This window comes from Zerene cesonia, chromosome 26 (assembly GCF_012273895.1).
Source record: "Zerene cesonia ecotype Mississippi chromosome 26, Zerene_cesonia_1.1, whole genome shotgun sequence".
In the NCBI taxonomy this organism is placed as follows: domain Eukaryota; kingdom Metazoa; phylum Arthropoda; class Insecta; order Lepidoptera; family Pieridae; genus Zerene; species Zerene cesonia.
This window is the reverse complement of record NC_052127.1, coordinates 1908747-1929633: the sequence shown is the minus strand read 5'-3', so window position 1 is coordinate 1929633 and position 20887 is coordinate 1908747. Positions and strand designations below refer to the sequence as shown.

Genomic DNA, 20887 nt, shown 5'->3' with positions numbered 1-20887 from the left:
CGCGGCAAGAAGTTTTTATATTGCACTTAAAATGATATGACATGACTTAATAACTATAAAAATTAAAAACAATAAACCATAGACAAAAACGTAAGTACATTGTTTCAATTGATTGTACCAGAGATAATAAACTTAAAACTATAGTTAAAGGAAGCCTAAGTACATAAAAACCGTGAATGGGCAATTTTGAAGACGATTTCATTAGAAATACACAATAAATAGTTTAAAACATATAGATATCTTTTTCGTATTTAAGTCATGATAAGATACATATAAATATAAATGAGACTATCATCATCAGCTCATATTTGTTCCTCCTGCAGGGAATCTATGAAAATTTTATTAAACGAGGGGTATATTTAAAAATTAACATTTCAAGCAATGAACCTTGAAAATAAACGAGGCATTTTTTCTTTAGACATTTTTAGAATCGGTGGAATCATTACTGTGTTAAAATCAGTCTTTAGCAAAATTGAAATAATCTTACTTTACCATTAATCAATAGGTGAACTTCAGTAGAAGTTATATTGTTGTGTAGTAAAAGTTCAACAAAAATCACATCAAATAATGGATATTATTTTACAAGTATGAGGCATGTTTTATCCTTTTCTCGCATATTGGTCAGAAAAAGGAGGAAATAAAAGGTATAAATTTAATAAATCAAGAAAAAAAAAATAGTTATAGTCCAAAGAGTCATTGCCCTATATCCTGCCTATAACTATTCATACAACATATGCTGTTACATGAATGTGTGAGAGTGTGGATAGAATTTTTGTTTTAATATATTCTTTTTTCAAACTCACTTAGCGCCATGCACAATTTATTCTCTATTGCCATGAATTGTCTCTGGCGTCACAGTCTACAGAATACTATAAATTATAGAAAATCATTGTTGCCAGCTAAGGAAATAGACGATGGAGTATATTTAAAAACGTGGGAAGAATAAATTGACATTTTTGTACATTTTGGAAGGAATTGACATCTGGAAGACAGAAAATAGTGATAGATATGTGAATACAGGCGACATTAACACAAATAATAGTTTAAAATCCAATGCATTTAGGTTCGTTTAAATAATTTAAAAAATGTAAATAGATAGACTTCATTGGAATAAAACATATAAATAATAATAATTATGTACGTATTCAAATTATTTAAACTTGATTGATTACCTACTTCTTTCTTTATATAAAAGACTGTATATTTAACTTCTTTATTATGAATCAGTTTTTGTTTATTTTTTTGGTTGTAGTGTTGGTGGATATTTGGTTTATTTGCAATTTGAATTACCGTAACCCTACTTGACTGCTTGAACACTGCATCCTCAAACCATAGATACTTTTAATACATCCTCAAAATGATAAAAAAGTAGTTATAATAATCGAATATTTCATAGAGGTATAATAATCGAACATTTCATAAGAAAAAGTTGCTTTTATGCCTTCATTTCTATAAATTGAAGATTGTTAAAGATTTCGAAATTAACAATTCTATACATATAATAGTTTTTTTTTACCGACAAATACACACATATCTACATTATACAATAAATGACTAGTCGATAAGTGCCAATTTAATCTACACAAAGACACGAGTGAATTGGGATTAAATATTTTTCCTCTGTCATTTAACACATGTTAAAAAAAAATCGTGAGTTAAAAAAAAACATACAAAAAACGCATAGATGTTACAAATAAATACAATTTTTATAACGCATTGAGAAGTTTCAATATGAACGATTGTTTATTATATTATTTATAATGATTTTTCCGTATTTACTTGTATTTAACAGAAATATACTTTTAAACGGATTAAAACGTGATAAAACCACGTAAAAATCCGTTAAATGGTATCATTGCGTGTTAAGTGTTGCCATCCTGTTTTTCTATTATGACATCTTATTGTACAATTATGTATTTTAGTCTGAAAATATTATCAATAGAAAATAATTATTCAGATCTATCAGTATATAAAGTTATTATAACTAGAAATAAAAAAGATATCTTAGTTATTTAAAAGCGGGTAAAGTATGTTTGTTGAATTGTTATAGATAAAATTGATGATTCCATATAATTGAAAAAATCTCAAAGAGTCAAATAACATGTAAAATACAGCATAACACATTGCATTGAAAGATATGACAAAAAAATAATTACCTTATAATTATACATCCTAATAAATAAATCAGTGCTGCTAAATAACATAATATTTTTTTTTGTTTATAAATTATCAACTAATCATCTATTAAAGACAGCTTTTTTTCTAAATTCAAAAAGTACATACATTACCCGCTAAAACAAGACACTATACAAGTGAAATAAGCTATGTCCGTGGGAAGTAGTGGCCGGTACGCGCGGGGAGCGGGGGCGGCGTGTCCTGGAATGTTTCATTAATTAATTATTCTTCTGCAAACTATGTTATGCTTTACTCTTATCATTTACGAACGTGACATATAGACGTTGGCTGACTCTCAGATTTATCTTATGGATGTGAACACGAAATTTCTGAATGGGAATCGGTCCAGCCGTTTCGGAGGAGTATTGTAACTAACATTGTGACATGAGAATTTTATATATATAGAGATATAGATTATATTAATTACATAAAAACCATTGACGTAGGACTTTAAATTTTTTTTTTTAATTTTTCGTATAGTCTAATAAAATAGTTACTATTTTAATAAGTTGAAAGAAAAATCAACACGTTATAATTCTGCTGAACATGGAAACAATTAATGTCACGCATTACTTACAAAATAGCATTTATGAATCCACACAAGCATCAAATTATATCAAACAAATAACACACTTATGCCTATACTATTATAGGTTAATTATAACTGGGTAATTATACAGCCAGATAAAGCACGAGCGAATCCACGTTCCCAAGTAATGCATAACACAAAAAATACAAAATGAAACAATAAAATAAAAAGGTTCAATTTAACAAACCTCACAGCATAACGAAGTGATTGTTTAAAAAGCGTTTTTAAGTACATTTGTATAAAATAATAAAATAAAAAAGATGCAATAAACAAACCTCAAATAATGTGCAAGCAAAAATTCATGATTGCGATATCAAACTACGTGGCAAATTCTGAAAATATAAAAGTGCAAAAAGCTTAAAATAAAAGTGTGCTCACTTAAATAAAAACAATACAAATACAAAAAAAAACAATAATAACTGCCACACAAAACAAAAAAAGAAAAGAAATAAAATCAAAAGCTATTCGACTTTTTTTTATAACCGTAATTTTAAATCATTAGACTTGAGACTTTTAAATTACATTGTGCTTTATTGATGGTATGGGGTAGGTACTGATATCTTTAATACAGGTTACTCTGTAACCTAGCAAAGATATCGGTCTTGAACCTTAATTGTTTGATACCTATTTGTATTGCTACAGCGATGTTCTTAGCTCTAAGGTTAGGTTAAGTGTTTGATTTAATAAATTTGATTTGATTTGATTTGATTTGACTCTCAATGATCTAATACGTACTTATACTATTAAAATTCAAAATGGTAAAAAAAGCACAATTTTAATTAATTATTTTCTTCTTTGTATAGACTTTTATGAGTAACTAACGGGGAAAAAACCTGAAAAAGAATGTTGAGATGTGTCAAGGGACACCCGGATGGATTCCTTTCGTTTCTATAAGAGAGAGGGAGAGAGAGAGAAACATGCGCACGCCGTACAGCTATTGTAGGCTTTCTATAGCAAAGTGTCGTTACAACTCTTCGTAAGAATTTTTTCCGTCTAGTCCCCTTTCACAACGCGCGATAAGGAACTTCGTTGCAACTAAGGAAATCTCTAGCTCTTTAGTGCATACAGGCAAGATCTAGGCACTGACCTGAACGTTGTTGTCGTGCAAATAGTGTCTGGGCAGTTGCGGACGAGGCATCGGCTCATCGCTGTCGTCGTCTTCCTCGAAATCTGTAAAAAAAACAGTGAAAACTGGAGTTCAATTTTCATATTTCATCCCTACTAATTCCAATTTGAAGTCGGCAATCCGTTTGTAGAGGCGTAATGTCTGCAATCGACCTTACACCTCTCTAAGTGTCCAGGGGCAGTGGTAGCGCTCACCATCAAGCGACCCATCAGCTCCATTGGCGACTATGACATAAAAAAAAGTAACTCCAAGCCTATTTTTTTTCATGTCATCGTCGGCAGTGGACGAGTGGCTGAATTGGAGGTGGTGGGTCGCCTGATGGTAAGCGCTACCACCGCCCATGAACATTTAGAGAGGCGTTAGGTCAATTGCAGACCTTACGCCTCTACAAATGAATTGCCGACTTCAAATTGGAAAGGGATTAAGAAGGGATTGGCGAGAGGAGTAAGGAAATGGATATTGGCCTCCGGCTTTCCCATTCACCGAACGAAACACAGTAGCATGCCACTATTTAACGCCGTTCTTCTGTGGGGGTGTGTTACTTCCCTGGTGCGAGCATACCCAATTCGTGTGGAAGCGTGCTTAGCTCCCACATACAGAAATATGAATGTCCGTCTCATCTTCGATTCGATTTGTATTTAATATGGTAGCTACTAAATTAGCTTGAGACCTCCGAAAGGATATACGATAGATAGGTCCTGGAAATCTCACGGGAAAGGGATCTATGTGGTGTTTTTCTTAGACAACTCGGGAGGTTAAGTCAAAGTCAAAGGAAAATATAAACATTCCAGGGGTTCTCCCCGCACAGTTCCATGTGAGATTCGGAATCAAAAAGTATCCAATATCCTTTCTTGATTTTAAACCTATCTCTATACCAAGTTTCATCCATATCGGTACATTAGTACTTAAGATGGCGCGTTCAGCAAGCAAGCAAACAAACTGTTCAGCTTTTTAGTTATATCATAATAATAGTCTTTTTTTGCTGTGTGGTAAACACATTAAATTATAACAAAAGAAAAAACTCTGGTCACATTCATGAAATAATAAAAGCAATTGTATAGATTTCTAGATATTTGATATCAATATTTATTAGAAATATTCGCACATGTGTAAAGTGAATTAGTTAGTAGTAGTAGGTAGTAATTAGTAAATTCAACTATTTTTTTTATTCGCTAAAAAACTTACTAACAATTAAATCGATCGCCATGCACCCATACAAAAAATCGTGCTTTTATACATATATTACTGAGAATATGGGTGTTAAATGAATAAAAACAGTCTAATGATATTATATTAAACGCTGCTATAGCTTAAGCGGAGGAAAAAACTATGACACGAGAAAAATCTATGCATAACATTTCGTATGTGATTTGTGTCTTAAATCTGTAGGAGAACTTTAAATTTCAAATAGATTTTAATAAATACAATTTTATTTATAGCAGATCCTTTTCTATTTTAAGCTTCAAAGCCTGCTGCTGCTGTTAGACTTTAACCAAACCACGCTGTCCTATAAGTTGATTAAGAATACATAAAATAATGAATAAAAATAGAACTCTAAACAAAATAAAGATTTTGAACGAAAAAATAATAAAAATTGTGTCGCATTAGCATGGGCTCTTTATCCACCTATATACACTTTCCAAATCTCCGCTTAAGCCAACAGCATACAAAAAAAAAAAAATACCACAGATAAAAAAACATCACAGCAAACACTAACCTCTTTGCTTCCTCGAATCCAATCCTCCCTTCATTGTATCTTCTGTATCGGAGCCTTCTGCAAAACATCGATAACATAAAAAACCAACTACGTATGGAGAAATAAATAAAAAATGACTTTTCTAAAGAGTTTTCGCGTTTTTACCCGACTGCGCCGTGTGGATCAGGTAAGCGTGTATGTATGTAGGAGATTTTTTTTTTGAGACGTTCTAGCATTAAACAGGATGTTAGATTATAAAAATTAGCAGGATATGGCAGGATACTACGAAGTTAAAAAATGGCGGCCTTTTTACCGCCATATTTTGCCTTGAACGTTTTTTTATTATTTTTTTTTGTATGTATCGAATAAGTAAAAAAGAATTAGGGATTTAAAATGGGATTAAAAAGATTTTAATCTTTCCGCAGGCGATTTTTTTTTCTTTTAAATTATATTGCAAATTATGTATTATCCTCATGGTCTTTTTAATGGAATATCTAATGATTAATTGTTAGAAACACACATGCAAAACTCACGTGCCGAGATATTTGGGGATTGGATACATGCGGAATTGCAAAACTCTCTAATTGATTTAAGAATAAAAACTTCTTATACTGGCAACAATTACAACAACAGATAAAAATGCGTTTGCAAAAAAAAATATATATTTTTTTTTTATCTATAAATTACATATTCATGTAGCAAACGATTTTTAAATGTTTATATGCCATAGTTATTCAAATATTTTTTCGTCGAAAGTTTGCCAAGTGACAGAATTAAAGGCCAATTAATTTTTACCGTATCGATCTTAGAAACAAGAAATATCAAGTGTACCCTTAACTAAATAATGGAAACAATTCTAGAATTTTGTTTCAAAAAATTTCACCATCATACTTTAAGTTTTGAACAGACGTTCCCAAAAATTCCCAATCCGCAGATGGTTTTTTATATTTTATTTGTTTAGGATAGTGTATAAATGTAAACAGCGTATAGATTGAATTTTAACAAACTTTTATAAGCTTGACCTATCTCTATGTTTCGACTCACTTTAAATGGACAGATTTTATTCAAACTTTTTACTTTACTTTTGTAATGTTTTTGATTAGGATCGCTTGGATTAAATAATTTCTTTACTTATACTCTGTATATAAATCAAGTGAGATTTTTTTTTTTATTCTATCATTATATTTTTTTTCCTTTAGCAATATTAAAGATTTGTTTTCAATTAATTATAAGAAGTTTCACTTCAAAAACCACTAGAAATAACACTGAAAAAATAAGAAAAAAATATTTATTTCTCACCAGAATTAAGTTCTCTTACTAGAGTAGACATCGCGTTGGTGACAGAATCGGCCGCATAAAGTAGATCGCTTCGCAGACTTCTGTTGTCTATTCCCACTGAAAAAGTTTTATTTATTTTTTATTATTATTATTATTTTTTTTTTGTAAAAACAAACATCTTTTTTAATATAATAAAATAATTATTAGACAATAATACAACAACTATGTAATATTTTTTTCTAATGCTACTGATTTGTTTTAACGGCAGATTTTCTATATTTTCAGTAGATTATCTACACGAATATTATAAAGAGGAAGAATTTCTTTTTTTGTTTGTTTGTCAGTTTGTTTGTAATTGATAAACACAAAAACTACTTGACCGATTTTGAAAAACTCAACTTCACCGAGTGACATGGGCTATATATGCATCACGAGCAAAGCCATGGCGAACAGCTAGTAAAAAATATTTCACTCACTTGTGGTGGGTCGCTGATTCTGATGAAAGCCTCTGTTATCACCGCCCATACTCTCCATACCTGATTGTATAAAATGAAAAGATAAATAATTATTCTGCCCGAACTAAGTAAACGTTTTTTTTTATTATAATCAGCATAAGAGCTATCTATGTACTTGATCATTGCAATCGCAATGTTTGCTAACAAAAAAAATAATAATAAAAAATAAAAAAAAAAATACGTGCACATGCCCGCTCATAACTTCCGAATCACTATATTAATATATATTCGACATTTCTTTTCGTTTTTGTTACGACACAACTTGTATAGATAAAATTTAAAAAAGGTAATATTCTAAATTCTAATTATTTGAAGTTCAAGTTCTCAAAAGTTTGTTTGTCTGCTCGCTCTCATCTAGTAACTACTAGATTGACTATGGATTATTTAATCGTTGAATATAGACGCGATTCCTAAATGCTATAGGTTATATATGTGTCTGATGAACTATCTGTCTGATGGTCTATGATGAACTAGACACTCGTCCTGGCTCCGCTCGTAAATCAAGATTCCTGTTTTATCCCAAGGGAGCATTTAATCGGGATGAAATGCAGTCCAATCACCGTTGTCCGTATACCAAATTTCACCAAAATCAGTAGTTTGAGCGTAATCGACGGACAAACAAACAGACTTTCACATTCATTATATCGGTGCGCGTGTGATTAGTAAAAAATTAAAAAAAAAAAAACCTCACCCAAACTATGCGTCATGTCGATTCGTTCCCTCTCTCCCAAAGATGGCGTCTGCGGCGCGCTACGCACCGTGCCACGTGGCGTTGGTTCCCTTTCATGGACATATATTTTTTTTATTTAAGTAACTTTTTTATGTATCAATTTGTAAGGAAACATTTTTTATAAAATATAATAAATAAAAATTTAAATGTAAGGTAAAACTTAATTTTTTTTTAACCTCCGACGCCCAAAATTACGCCGTTCTAAAATATGATATATGATGAGAAATTTTAAAGAAAATATAATAAGACATAATAGATAGCGGGAAGGTACTGTCGTCTAAGATACAGGCTCGGCCTAGTTTACAGGACGTCTAGCGTCCATAGTTATAAGCTTATGTTTCGCGAATTCAAAGCATTTTATACAATGTTAATGTAAGGTATGAATAAATAAAGATTTTTATTAATTATTAATAATAAAAGTAAAAAAATTGATCACGAGTTGGGATTCGAACCCGCGTCCTTACGTGTGAAGCAATGTATACGAGTATTTATGGGGCAAAGTTTGTATATAGTGCAATGAGATGAATACGAATGGGGCAACTCACCTCTCCGGGGCAGAGGGTTGGGCCTGTGCCCCGGGCAGCGGGGGGCTCTTGGCGGAGCGCGGCGAGGAGTTCGGCGTCGAGCGGGGGGAGGATTGCTGCGTCTGAAAAAAAAAATGTAACTGGTAATTGTTACGTAACGCGTTACGGCCCATCGTCTGTCAGGCTTCCATTATGCGTCGGATAAAAAACATAATTTGATATTTTTCGTAACGCCTTACGGTCCTTCACGTCTGTCTGGCTTCCCTTATGTGTCTAATAAAAAATATATAACTAGTAATTGTTTCGTAACGCGTTACGGTGACGGTTTTAATATGATATACGGTCAAACAACAGTATCGATATTTCATATGATTCTAGTATAATAGAAGATAACACGTATTAAATAGTAGGAATATTATTATTACACAAGGATATCCTTAGTGTTATTGTTTATAAATTAAAAAAAAAAATGCTAAATCGCTACACCAGAACAAAGTGGCATACACGCCAACCAGCACCATACAATCATCACCAACCTTGAGCATCCGCATGAGCCCCTCGAGCTGGTGCATCAGGTGCTTCCTGGACTCCTGCAGCGAGGACAGGTGGCCCTCCAGCTCGTCCTTGCGCTGGCGCAGCGCCCGCAGCTCGGACACCAGCGGGGGAGCACCGCCCCCAACACCCCCAGCGCCCCCCGACTCCGCTTCTTGCTGCCGTCTGGAATATTGCACGTGAAATGTTTACACATAGTTTAAAATCGAATCATTTGTCCTAAACTTCTCAATAAACAAAATAAAAAGCTTCTGTCAAGTGGATCTGCTCTTCTTTATAACAATAAATGGATAAAGTGTAGGTAGCTACTTTTAATATAGCGAATGGGCGAGTCAATGTTACCTTATATAACATTTGTTAATTCAAAAAATCGCAACAGAAGATCACAAAAGAAAGAGACAAAACACACCTGAGTCTGGCTATCTCCCTCATGATTTCTCTATTCTTCGCCTCCAGCTGCGATATGAGCTCGCGCTGTTGCCGCGCTGCGTCTACTTCCGAACCTTCTGAGGATGATCGACCCTGCATATAAAAAAAAAAAAAAATAGATAATTTTTAGTTTTGACACATTTTTTTCACAGTATGTTAAAAAGTACAGTATGTTAAAAATTATTGGCAAATTATAAATTTTTCATTGAATTTCTAAATAAAATTTAGACAAAACCGGGACTAATCAATTCTTGTTGAGATTTAATGACTTACCAATTCAGGCGTTAGAGAAGCCGATCTACCTGCGCGAGGCTGAAAGTGAAATTGAAACACATAATTATAAATTTACAATACTTTGTAAATTGATTTACAATTTATTTTATAAATATCCAAGTAAAAGTGGACCTAATCGATTTTAATAACATCCTGTAGCAAAAACGTCAAACAACACCATGTATAAATTTTTTCATTCATTCAACATCTGTATAAATACCAACGCGGTACAATTAACAAATACATATTTTACTTGATTGATTTCCAGTCTACCCGACTGGTCGGCCAGTAAGGCCATTGTGTATATAGTTTGTAGCGAAAAAAAAATTGATTGCGCGATTCAGAAACGTGTGAATTTTCCCACTATCACATACCATGGTGCGGTTCTCGTGCGCGAGGCGTGCGGCGTAGCGCGCTATGAGCCGGTGCTCGTCGTCCACGCCGCGCGACAGGTGCTCCGCTATACCTGCACGAATAGAACACCCTGTATATACATACAACCAGAACATCCTGTATATACATACAACCAGACCATTCTGTATATACATACAACCAGAACATTCTGTATATACATACAACCAGAACATCCTGTATATACATACAACCAGAACACCTGTATATGCATACAACCGGAATATACTGTATATACTTAGAACCGGAACATGCTGTATATACGACCATGTATTTTTTACGATCGGATTTTAAATGATAAGGTACAGGTGCACGCATGGGGCTTATGATCACATAACATGGTAAACGAGACTTAATATTAGCGACCTGTAGTTAAAATTATGTATTAACCAGTTGCGCTTCGCGGTTTCACCCGCGTAAGTCTGTATCCCGTAGGAATATTGGGATGAAAAGTTGCCTCTGTGTTATAAGTCTTCCAGCTATCTACGTGCCAAATTTCATTCCAATGGGTTCAGCAGTTTTAGAGTGAAAGAGTAAAAAACACACACACACATCCTTACAAACATCGGATATATAATATTAGTGGGAGTATGTAATTTGGTTAAATAATCTTATGAATCGATTCACAATATATTCATATATCAAAAGTAATTTATTCTAATGTTTTTACATAAATTCATATAACTATTATTCAGAAAGGATTCGCAAGGCACATTATTTAAATATCACAAGATTAAGGGCTATAATTAAAAATATTTCGTTAAAGTACATATATTTCACAAACATCCACTTTACACACACATATTCCTTCCCACTCACACAAACACACGCCCACCCAAACATACATACTTCTATGTGTGGATCTCGAAGATCGGCTGTCCAAAGATCCAGTATTAACATAGCCCCCTCCATATTCTGGGAAGCCGTTGTGAGCCGGTACGGGAGATGGTGGTCTGAAAGTAATGATATTTAAATAATTAATATCAATATAAATTGGAAATAATGTTTTATTAATTAAATGATTATTTATAATGTATAATTATTAATAATAAGGGTCAAAATTGAGACAAAAGGATTCGGTTACATAAAAGCACACAAGTGTAGCTAATAAAAGCATGCTAATAATAGTACACAGATTGAATCAAATCTGTTGAACGTGGGTCAAAAACGAGTCAAAAGGAGTGAATATAATACAGAAACAAAAGTGCGGCTAATAATAGCATGCTAATAAGTGTATAAAGTTAGAGTTAATTCTGTACGTTTGAAGTGAGTCAATATCGAGTCAAAAAGAGTCAGTCATACACAAACATAGAGATTTTTGTGAGAGAGAGAGATTATTGTGGGAGTCGAGCACGCTTCGGCACGAATTGGGCCAGCTCGCACAGGGGAAGTACCACACCCCCACAGACAATCGGCGTGAAATAGTAGCATGCCAGTGTGTTTCGTACGGTGAGTGGGGAAGCCGGAGGCCCGTTTCCTTTTCCTCACCCATCCCAGTCCATTCCTTCTTTCCAGTCGTTAATCCATTCCTTTTCCCTTACCCCAAAAAAGCGAGCAGCGCATTCGCAGAGGCCCAACCTTTGCGAATGTTCATGGACGGTGGTGATCGCTTACCATCAGGCGAACCACCAGCTCAGTTGCCCGATATGACATAAAAAAATAGAGGTGAAGCTAATAAAAGCGTGCTAATAATCATACACAGTTTACACACACAAACTCTTAACTCACACGATGTGACTCAAGTTGAGCGTCCGCTCGGGCTGGTCGGGGTAGCGCGGCAGCGCGGCGCGCGCGCGCTCCGGCACGCAGCGGAACGACTTGCGCAGCGTCGCGCCGATCTGCTTCGACGGCGACTTCTGCGAACCGGCGGGGGGGCGTTTGTTAGTTTGTTTGTTTGTTACTTTCGCATATACAATAACATTAGTAGGGGTGGTAGGGATCAACATAATCATCATCATCAGCCCATGTACGTTCCCACTGCCGGAGCAACACGCCTCCTATGATGAGAAGGCAGATGAGAAGGACAAAAAAAAAACGAAAAAAAAAGAAAAAAATTACAAAAAAAAAAAAAAAAGAAAAAAATCACAAAAAATACAAAAAATTACAAAAAAAAAGAAAAAAATCACAAAAAAATTACGAAAAAAAAAACAAACAGAATCATCGTCAGACTCACATAGGTGGCGTACTCCTTGACCTCGTGCTCGTTGGTGTGCGGCGGCGTGACGCGGCCGCGCCAGAAGCACTCCTGGCAGAGCGTGTAGCCGGCGCAGCGCGTGCACCGGTAGCGCAGCCCGCTCAGCGAGCCGCGCCGGCACGCGCTGCACGCCAGCGGGTGCACCACTGGCGGTGGGGTCGCGGATGTTACTTGTGTGCGGCGGTGATGGTGGACATTTTCGAAAGAGTAGAACGAAATTTGATCGCGAGACGGGATTCGAATCCGCGTCTCTTTGCCTGGCCTCTCGGCCACCCGTCATCCTGCCTCAACAATCTAATTTTTTCTACTCTTTTGGTTTATGTGCCTAAGACACATTCTATTCTTGCAAAGATGTCTATTTTCAGAGTTTTCTACACAGTCCACTTTGAACATTAATGCAAGGGAATTGGGTGTTAATTGCAATGAATGAACACCCTAGCCGTTATATTAAAATTTTAAACAGCCCTCAGATATCTTTTGATGAGCTTTTAATGCGCGTTTATGAGTTAAACTAGCTGCACCCCGCGGTTTCACCCGCGTAAGTCCGAATCCCGTAGGAATATCAGGATAAAATGTTGCCTATATGTTATTCCACTTGTCCAGCCATGTACGTGCTAAATATCATTGCAATCGGTTCAGTGGTTTTTGCGTGAAAGAGTAACAAATACACACACACACACACACATCCTTACAAACTTTCGCATTTATAATATTAGTAGGCAGGAAGTAGGATTAGTAAGATAGGATTGTATATGAAATGAAAAACACTAACCATTTTCAACACTAGCAAGCCGATGCAGCAGAGGCAGCCATACCAAGCACGGTGGGCCGGGGTCTGACATTAGTGTATCCAGGAAGTCGTTTACCGTTATTTTGGTATTCTGTAATTTATTTGAATAATTCCATTTAAAAGCAATCAATGCCTTATTAAAAAAAAAGCATTATTGTTAAAGTGAAACTTCCTTAGAATCGTGATTTCAAACCTGATGTAACGGAAAAAAGACAGGTAAGAGACACAAATACAAAAATGTGTAGAATGAAGCCGGCAAAGAATGAGATAGAAGTATACATACTATTTTATATATATTCATCTCATTGTTTTGTCGATTTACTGAAGTTTCACTCGTGTGTGAATCGCACACACACCTTTTTTTTATATTTTGTAACCTTTCCACTTCCCACTTCTTTTGAATGAGCTAGTTATTTTTTTTTCAGTTTTCTAAACAAACATGTACGGATAATAATTTACAAAAAATAGAACTATATCTTACACATGTATAAAAGAAAACATTATATCTTAGAACCCCCTAGAATTACCTATCCTCACAAACAACATATTTTATGTAGGAATAGAAACAAAAAGAAAGTTGAGTAGTTGTTTCCTATTACTATAGAATATGATCAATATGAGTAGCGGTGGCTCAGTAGTGAAGACCTCGGACTTCAAAAGTCAATAAGTCGGGGTTCCAGACCAGGCGAGCGTGCAGGAAATAAAGTGATTTTTCAATTTATCTGCACATGTGGATAACATCACCACTGTTTAAAACGGTGAAGGATACATCGTGAGGAAATCGGCATGTCCGAGGATTAAAAAGTTCGACGACATGTGTCATCTGCCAACCAGCACTTGGCAAGCGTGCTGGCCTGAACTTTCACAGGAGGCCTGTGTCCCAGCAGTGGGAACATATATGGGATGATGATTATGATGATTATCACTATACCTGATTAAAAATAGACAGCGCAAGACTATCATTATAACTGAAGGACGGTGACTCGTACACCGCTGCAGGCAACGCCAGTACTTCCCGCAGGTAATCAGACAACCGCTTCATTAACAAATGGCCATTGCCGTCAGATAGCTGTGAGAAAATATCTGAAAACAGTAATAACAATAATATAGTGTGTGTTTTCGTAATCGACGATATGTTGGGTGAAAGAGAAAAGGAGGGAAGGGGGGAGGCAGTTAAAGCTAAAACCCCCCCTCTTCCATGAAGCTAAGCAGCTTGTGAGAAAACATATTTGAAGAATAATCATTTTTTCTAGTCAGTTCTCTTATCTTACTTTTTGTAAGAATGTGCGAATGTGAATGCTTGTTAATGTTTCACACTGAAACGGCTTATTCGATGTGTGTAAAAGTTGATATGCAAATAGAATATAATCTAGATAACCACATAGGCTGTTTATCCATTTACTACATGTGTGAAGTCAGGATACAGCTAGTAGTAAAATATATATAAGAGAACTGATCAAATATTTATGTGTGGCAATTTTATTTATTTTATAAACGCCCCCGCTCCGCCCGGGTAGTAAAGCCGTTATTGAAATAATAAAAAATATCCTCCTTCTAACCATCTTTTAATTTCGTTGAATGCATAAAGTGTGTAGATTTTATTAAAATTGGTTGAGTAGTTTAAAAGTCCATCACGGACAAACAATGTGACATGTTATTCACATATAATAAGAGAAAGAAGATTTTATGCACATAATAATACTCACATCTCAGTTTGTCCATAAGCTTGCCGGCACACATTGTCGCCAATGCTACTTTGATTGAGAACACTCTGATCTTTCCCACATTTTCCCTGAAAGAATTAACTTAACTTAACAAAATATATTTTCACATGACTTACTGTATAACATGTTGTGTTTCTGTATTTAAATATAATACCAACTGAAATTCTATGGAATTTCTTAATGAGTATTGCAGAAAGAGTTATTTTCTTAATACTTTAGTTATACTAACTATACTTTTATTATTTTATTGATTCAGAGAAGGAATATCAAAAGCATATTCATGCTAATCATTTCAATGACATAACTGCCCACATGCACTTTGCAAGTGTGGTGGATTATGGCCTGAATCCTCACAAGAGGTCTGTGTCTCTGCAGTGGGAACATGTATGGATGATTATAGCTATAAATTGCGAAAAAGGGGAAGTGGTGTGATGTTAATGTAAATATAACAGTGTAATTGAAATTCATTTGTTTATAACTCAATTTTGAAAAGTAGAATAATTTTTTTGTTAAACACTTGACTCACCCAGTGCTATAAGCGGATAACAACCAATTCAACAATAACGCAGAACAAGCCTCAACGGATACTTGATTAGCCGGAGGCAGGCGTTTATTCAGATTGTGGTATAGAGATGACACTAATGTTTCCAATCTGGTCACGTTAACACATGCATTTGGCTCCAATGTGTTGAGTGCATTCTCTCTGAACGCTTCTATAACATTCCATATGTCTATTGCGTGTACTGGAATGAAAATGGAATGTTTCAAATTCAAATTATAAATGGAATGCAATTTTTTTTGAAGTTTTTAGAAGAAGTAACAGGATTTGCCATAGACAAGATAATTTGAACATTGAGTTTTATATCTCTGTACTAATTATGCACTTTATTGTAAATACATTTCACAAATAATTAGCAATATCAACATAATATTAATGCAAATTGTATTTAAAATGCAAGTTAAGAGAATAGACCTACAATATTAATTAGAAATTATTAATTAGACTAGATACTTTCATACATGCTAATATTCTACTTCTTAACTTACAGAAATATTGCAGTTTATGTTTACCACAATTATATTTCAGTTATGATGAAAAATGCATAACTATGAGACAGTTAACAAGTTACTCAGGGTGTATATAAAACCTTATGAGTCACAATATGACTCATCTAAATAAATGAATAGTAAGCATAGACATATTTGTAGGTAACAAATCTTGAAAATTAGAAAATAATATATGAATCAAAACTATATGCTACTTTCAGTTATTGGCTAAACCTGTACCAAAACTAATTAATAGCCTATGCCACATTAAAACAGTATTCTTATGAAGAAAGAATAATCACACAGATTTGAACAATTCCATAAATGATTTCCTACATATTAAAAAATAATTATAAAATTACTAGCTGTGACCCGCGGTTTCACCCGCATAAGTCCATATCCCGTATAAATATCGGGATAAAAAGTTGCCTGTATGTTATTGCAGTTGTTCAGCTATGTACATACCAAATTTCATTGCTATCAGTTTAGTAGTTTTTGCGTGAAAGATCAACAAACACACACACATCCTTACAAACTTTTGCATTTATAATATTAGTAGGATAGTAGGATTAGTAGGATGATACAATAAATATTACTTACAATTACACTTCTTCTGGACATATCTTAGTTTGCATGCTGTTCTGTATGAAGCAAACCTTATCATATCAAAGTTTTGCTCTCTCATCTCTTGCAACAGTTGAGAGCGCGGGTCCACAGACCCTGTTGTAGGAACTGGAGGCATCACACCAATATTATCTCTTTCTAGCGACATTGTGTACACCTAAAACACCCTATATAATCACACTTTTTACATCACAATGTTAAGGTTACTATAAAATACATTTTTATCAATAATTACAATATTTCAATGTAATTGATTGGTTTTAAGGTATCTTATCTATTGTAAAACATTTTCAAACAAGAACATTACAGTTTATGATTGTTAAATCAAAATCTAAGAATTACAATCTATGATTTACACTTTGATACTAATGATATTGTGTGGTCTGATGAAATTATTTAACATCAATATTCAATAATAGGTTAAACAATTATTCCATATGGTTATGAGTGACAATTAGTTACTAACCACGTAATTGTAGATTATTTTGTTATAAGAAAATTCACAGTAACAAGAATTAATATGGTAAATTAATTTAACAACAACCTAAGTTGTGAAAGATTAAGCGTTATTTTATAGCATATTTACATTAACTATTATCTCAGGCTGTACAATTCTACTCACCGTTAATTATCTCATAGCTTTATTGACAAAATGATAACAATTAACCCAAAGAACCAAGATAGATTTCTTTAGGTTTCTTTACTTGTTATATCGATTCGTACTATTAACACACGTATTTAGCGTCATTAACAACTTGTACGATAGATATAGGATTAAACGGAGTACTACTTCAATAAACAACACGGTTTTATTTCACATTTACAATACATTTTTGCTATATTCCTTGAATTTAGTAATTTTTCTTCATGGATTCATACTGATAGCAACTTTCAACCCAATCTTGTTCATAGATAAATTATAATGACATTTCTGTAGCGAATAGCGGATAGCGATGTGCCTGAACAAATTATGGCTAGTGATGTTCTATTCCACAGAGTAAAATATAAAAGATAGACAGTAGTTATTATCACAAAACCTTGAACATCTTGGAAAAGCACTATTTTAATAATTGAAACTGAAATGATATTTTACCATAAGATAAATGCTAAATAATTTAATATTACGCAAGTACTTTTCGTGAAATTTCTAGTTAGAAGCAGTCTATTTGTGCAAAACCTTGCGTAATACCTCCAATTCGAGCTAAAATCTATTCAGTGTATATTTACCCAATTAAACAGAAGGAGAGTTATGGTTTGGAGTGTATGCGTGTACATAATATATATGTCATAATGAATAATGTCTATTTCTTTAGCTCGCCCTACAGCTTATACCGCCGGACGGATTTTGACACAATAAGAGGTGTTGTAATCATCAGAATTATTGTGGGAATGTGTTATGTTATGTTAATTTACAAAATACTTTTTTTTTTGCCATAACAATATGGATATCAATTATCAAATGAAAAATATGTTAAACTATGTGAAATCTATGAATCATTAATAACTATACTAGTACATGACTACCATGACATACCCTCACTTAGTTCTACATGTCTACCTACTACATCGTTTTTAAAGGATGCATGATAATATAAGTAATCACAAAGTAATTATATATCTATATTAATTGTACAATAATGTACTACTGCAATCTCATGCTAGAATTTTTTTGCTACCTAACAACCGCTTTCAAACTGTTGGAACTAAATTTAATCGAGACCACTTGGCAGGCACCAGCATTTAAACATACAAAGAATCCTAACATTCGGTTATCTCAGTAATGAGGTAACAAACAAAAAGAACAGTCGAATTGATAACCTCCTTTTGTGAAGTTGGTTAAAAAGTTAAATAATTATTAACTGTAAATATTAATGTTCGGTTCAACCGATTTGGCTGAAAATCTGTGCAGAGGTAGCTTAGAACCGGGGGAGGGACAAAGGATATAAAAAGCATTTTTATCACGGAAATCCCACAGGAACGGGAACATACAAGGAAAACTCCGGGTCTATCTTTCTTGCGACTACACGGGTAAAGCCGCGGGCGGAAAGCCGATATATAACAAAACTATCTGTAGGTACATAATATTTAATCCTATACTAGTTCTTGATCTCGAATATGCATGTTTCTAGAATGTGAATCAGATTCATAATATCTTCAAACGAGTTTTTGTTTCTAAATCTTGTAAATGAGTCAAATGATTTTCATGAAATTTAGGTATTATATAGGGGCGATCGGCAGGCAAGATCATTCGTAGAGGATGTCAAAAATACCAAGCCAACTTTGGTACGTTCAGGTGCTATAGTCATTATAATACGAAAGATATCCTACTAATGTTATAAATGCGAAAGTTTGTAAGGATATGTGTGTGTTTGATGCTCTTTCACGCAAAGACTACTCAACCGATTGCAATGAAATTTGGTACGTAGACAGCTGGACAACTGGAATAACATATAGGCCATTTTTTATCCCGATATTCTTACGGGATACGGACTAACGCGGGTGAAACCGCGGGGCGCAGCTGGTAGGCAATAAATGAGAAATCGATTTTCAATCCATCCATCATTTTTAGTTTTATAGCATTGAAATCTTCTCTACTATATAAAAATAAGTCGTGTTTTCCTTCCTGACGCTATTAAAATCCATAACGCACGAACCGATTTCCACGGTTTTGCATAAGTTGGAAAGGTCAAAAACTCAGGAAAAATATCAACAGAAAAGCGGGAAAATCATTTTTCACATACAGCCATCTGGTGGCGAAACGGAGTTCGCCGGGTTTGTTAGTGCTTTATAAAATATGATATGAGAAATTTTGAAAGAATAGAAAAAATTTTGACCATTACTACGGTTTGGCGAAAAACGCGGGTTCGTATCTCGCATCGAGATCAAAATTTTCTCTATTCTTTCAAAATTTCTCAGTATTAATGATTCTATAAGAAACATTAGGGATTATTAGTGAACCAGCATTTATATTTCCTTGTTATAAATGCAAGAGATTTTCTTTTACGTCCAAAACGATTTCATTATGTACAAAAGATTCTCGCTCTCACGTTATCAGTTGGTCATAAATACCTATACTTAGGTCTACGTATGAGTCGTCACCATGACCATTTCTTTTTTGTAATAACTGAGAGTAAACAAACTATAGGTATCTTCTACTTTATGGGAATAAGAATGATAAGGCCTTTTCTAAGTACCTACATATTTTATTCTTGGTACATTATTGCTATGACCGTATGAACTGTTTTTGTGCCATAAGCGGGCAGTTGAGCTGGTGGTTCACCACTCGCCAGATGGTAAGCAATTAACACTATCCATGAACATGCGCAGAGGTAGTGCCTCTGCGAATGCGCTGCCCGCTTTTAAGGGTGCCTGCGATAAGGAAAACATTGACGACTGGAAAGAAGGAATGGACTGGGAAGGGTGGGGAAAAGGAAACGGGCACGTAAGAATATTATTAACTGGGTACCTATTTGAATTGAAAACTTCTCTGCAACTGATCTGCCGAACTTTTCTGCATACAAGTATTTTATTTAGTTAGTAAGTATTTGACCAAACGCCAAAATAAATATGAAACAAATAAATATGAACATTCAATTACAATAGTACTAACTGAAGCAAATGCCAACAATATCAAACTCCATCTATCAGCATACAAATCATCTTCTGGGTTATATTTCAGGAGAGCAATGAGCGCAGTGAGAGCCGGCGGAATAGGTGATAGCGCTCTGGTAGTCTTATTTTTCTTCAAGGTTGTTGAATTTTCTACATAAATAAATATTTCTATTCCAATTAAGATACTGCATTTACCTTGATATGTTTAATTCACGTTTCCAAAAGCAAAGGAGGTTCTCAATTTGATTGTGTTTTTATTTTGTTTTTGTTATTTGTATCATCTATTTCAAAGCTTTTTAGGCGCTAGCCTATATCCATATAAGATCTTATCTTTACACTAAAACAACAGGGAACATACGCTCTTTGGCATTTATAATAGGTATTAGTTATGCTACAATTTCTTACGTAAGTAATTTCGTTTACAACTCTGACGATACATTGATGTTATCAGATGATATAGTTATTGCGATTAGTCTAATCTTCTCAATATTTATATTTGCTAAATACTCTCATCTTTGATGCTGAGATGAATTGAAATCATTTACTTTGATACCGCCTTGCAGTAATATCGTTTTGAATTGTAATTTTTTTTCTGAAA

At 34.2% G+C, this 20887-nt stretch overlaps 1 protein-coding gene across 3 annotated transcripts; it reads right to left on the bottom strand.

Annotated features, from left to right (window-relative positions):
- Positions 1-1663: 1663 nt before the first annotated feature.
- LOC119836895 (dystrobrevin beta) lies at positions 1664-17589 on the bottom strand. 3 transcript variants are annotated; one of them, XM_038362345.1, is made up of 21 exons: positions 17300-17589; positions 16654-16844; positions 15533-15749; positions 14989-15074; positions 14214-14365; positions 13265-13373; positions 12472-12638; positions 12027-12154; positions 11148-11251; positions 10262-10353; positions 9888-9926; positions 9595-9707; positions 9170-9350; positions 8655-8755; positions 8071-8159; positions 7341-7400; positions 6886-6981; positions 5608-5664; positions 3852-3934; positions 3040-3096; positions 1664-2376 (listed from the first exon to the last, which is right to left on the bottom strand). In XM_038362345.1, the coding sequence occupies exons 2-20, from the start codon at positions 16823-16825 to the stop codon at positions 3064-3066; spliced, it is 2079 nt and encodes a 692-aa protein (XP_038218273.1). In that variant the 5' UTR covers positions 16826-16844; positions 17300-17589; the 3' UTR covers positions 1664-2376; positions 3040-3063. The 3 variants fall into 3 exon arrangements, with proteins under 3 accessions (XP_038218273.1, XP_038218271.1, XP_038218272.1); XM_038362343.1 differs by lacking the exon at positions 3040-3096; XM_038362344.1 differs by lacking the exon at positions 3040-3096 and having other exon boundaries at positions 16654-16834.
- Between the last annotated feature and the right edge of the window lie 3298 nt (positions 17590-20887).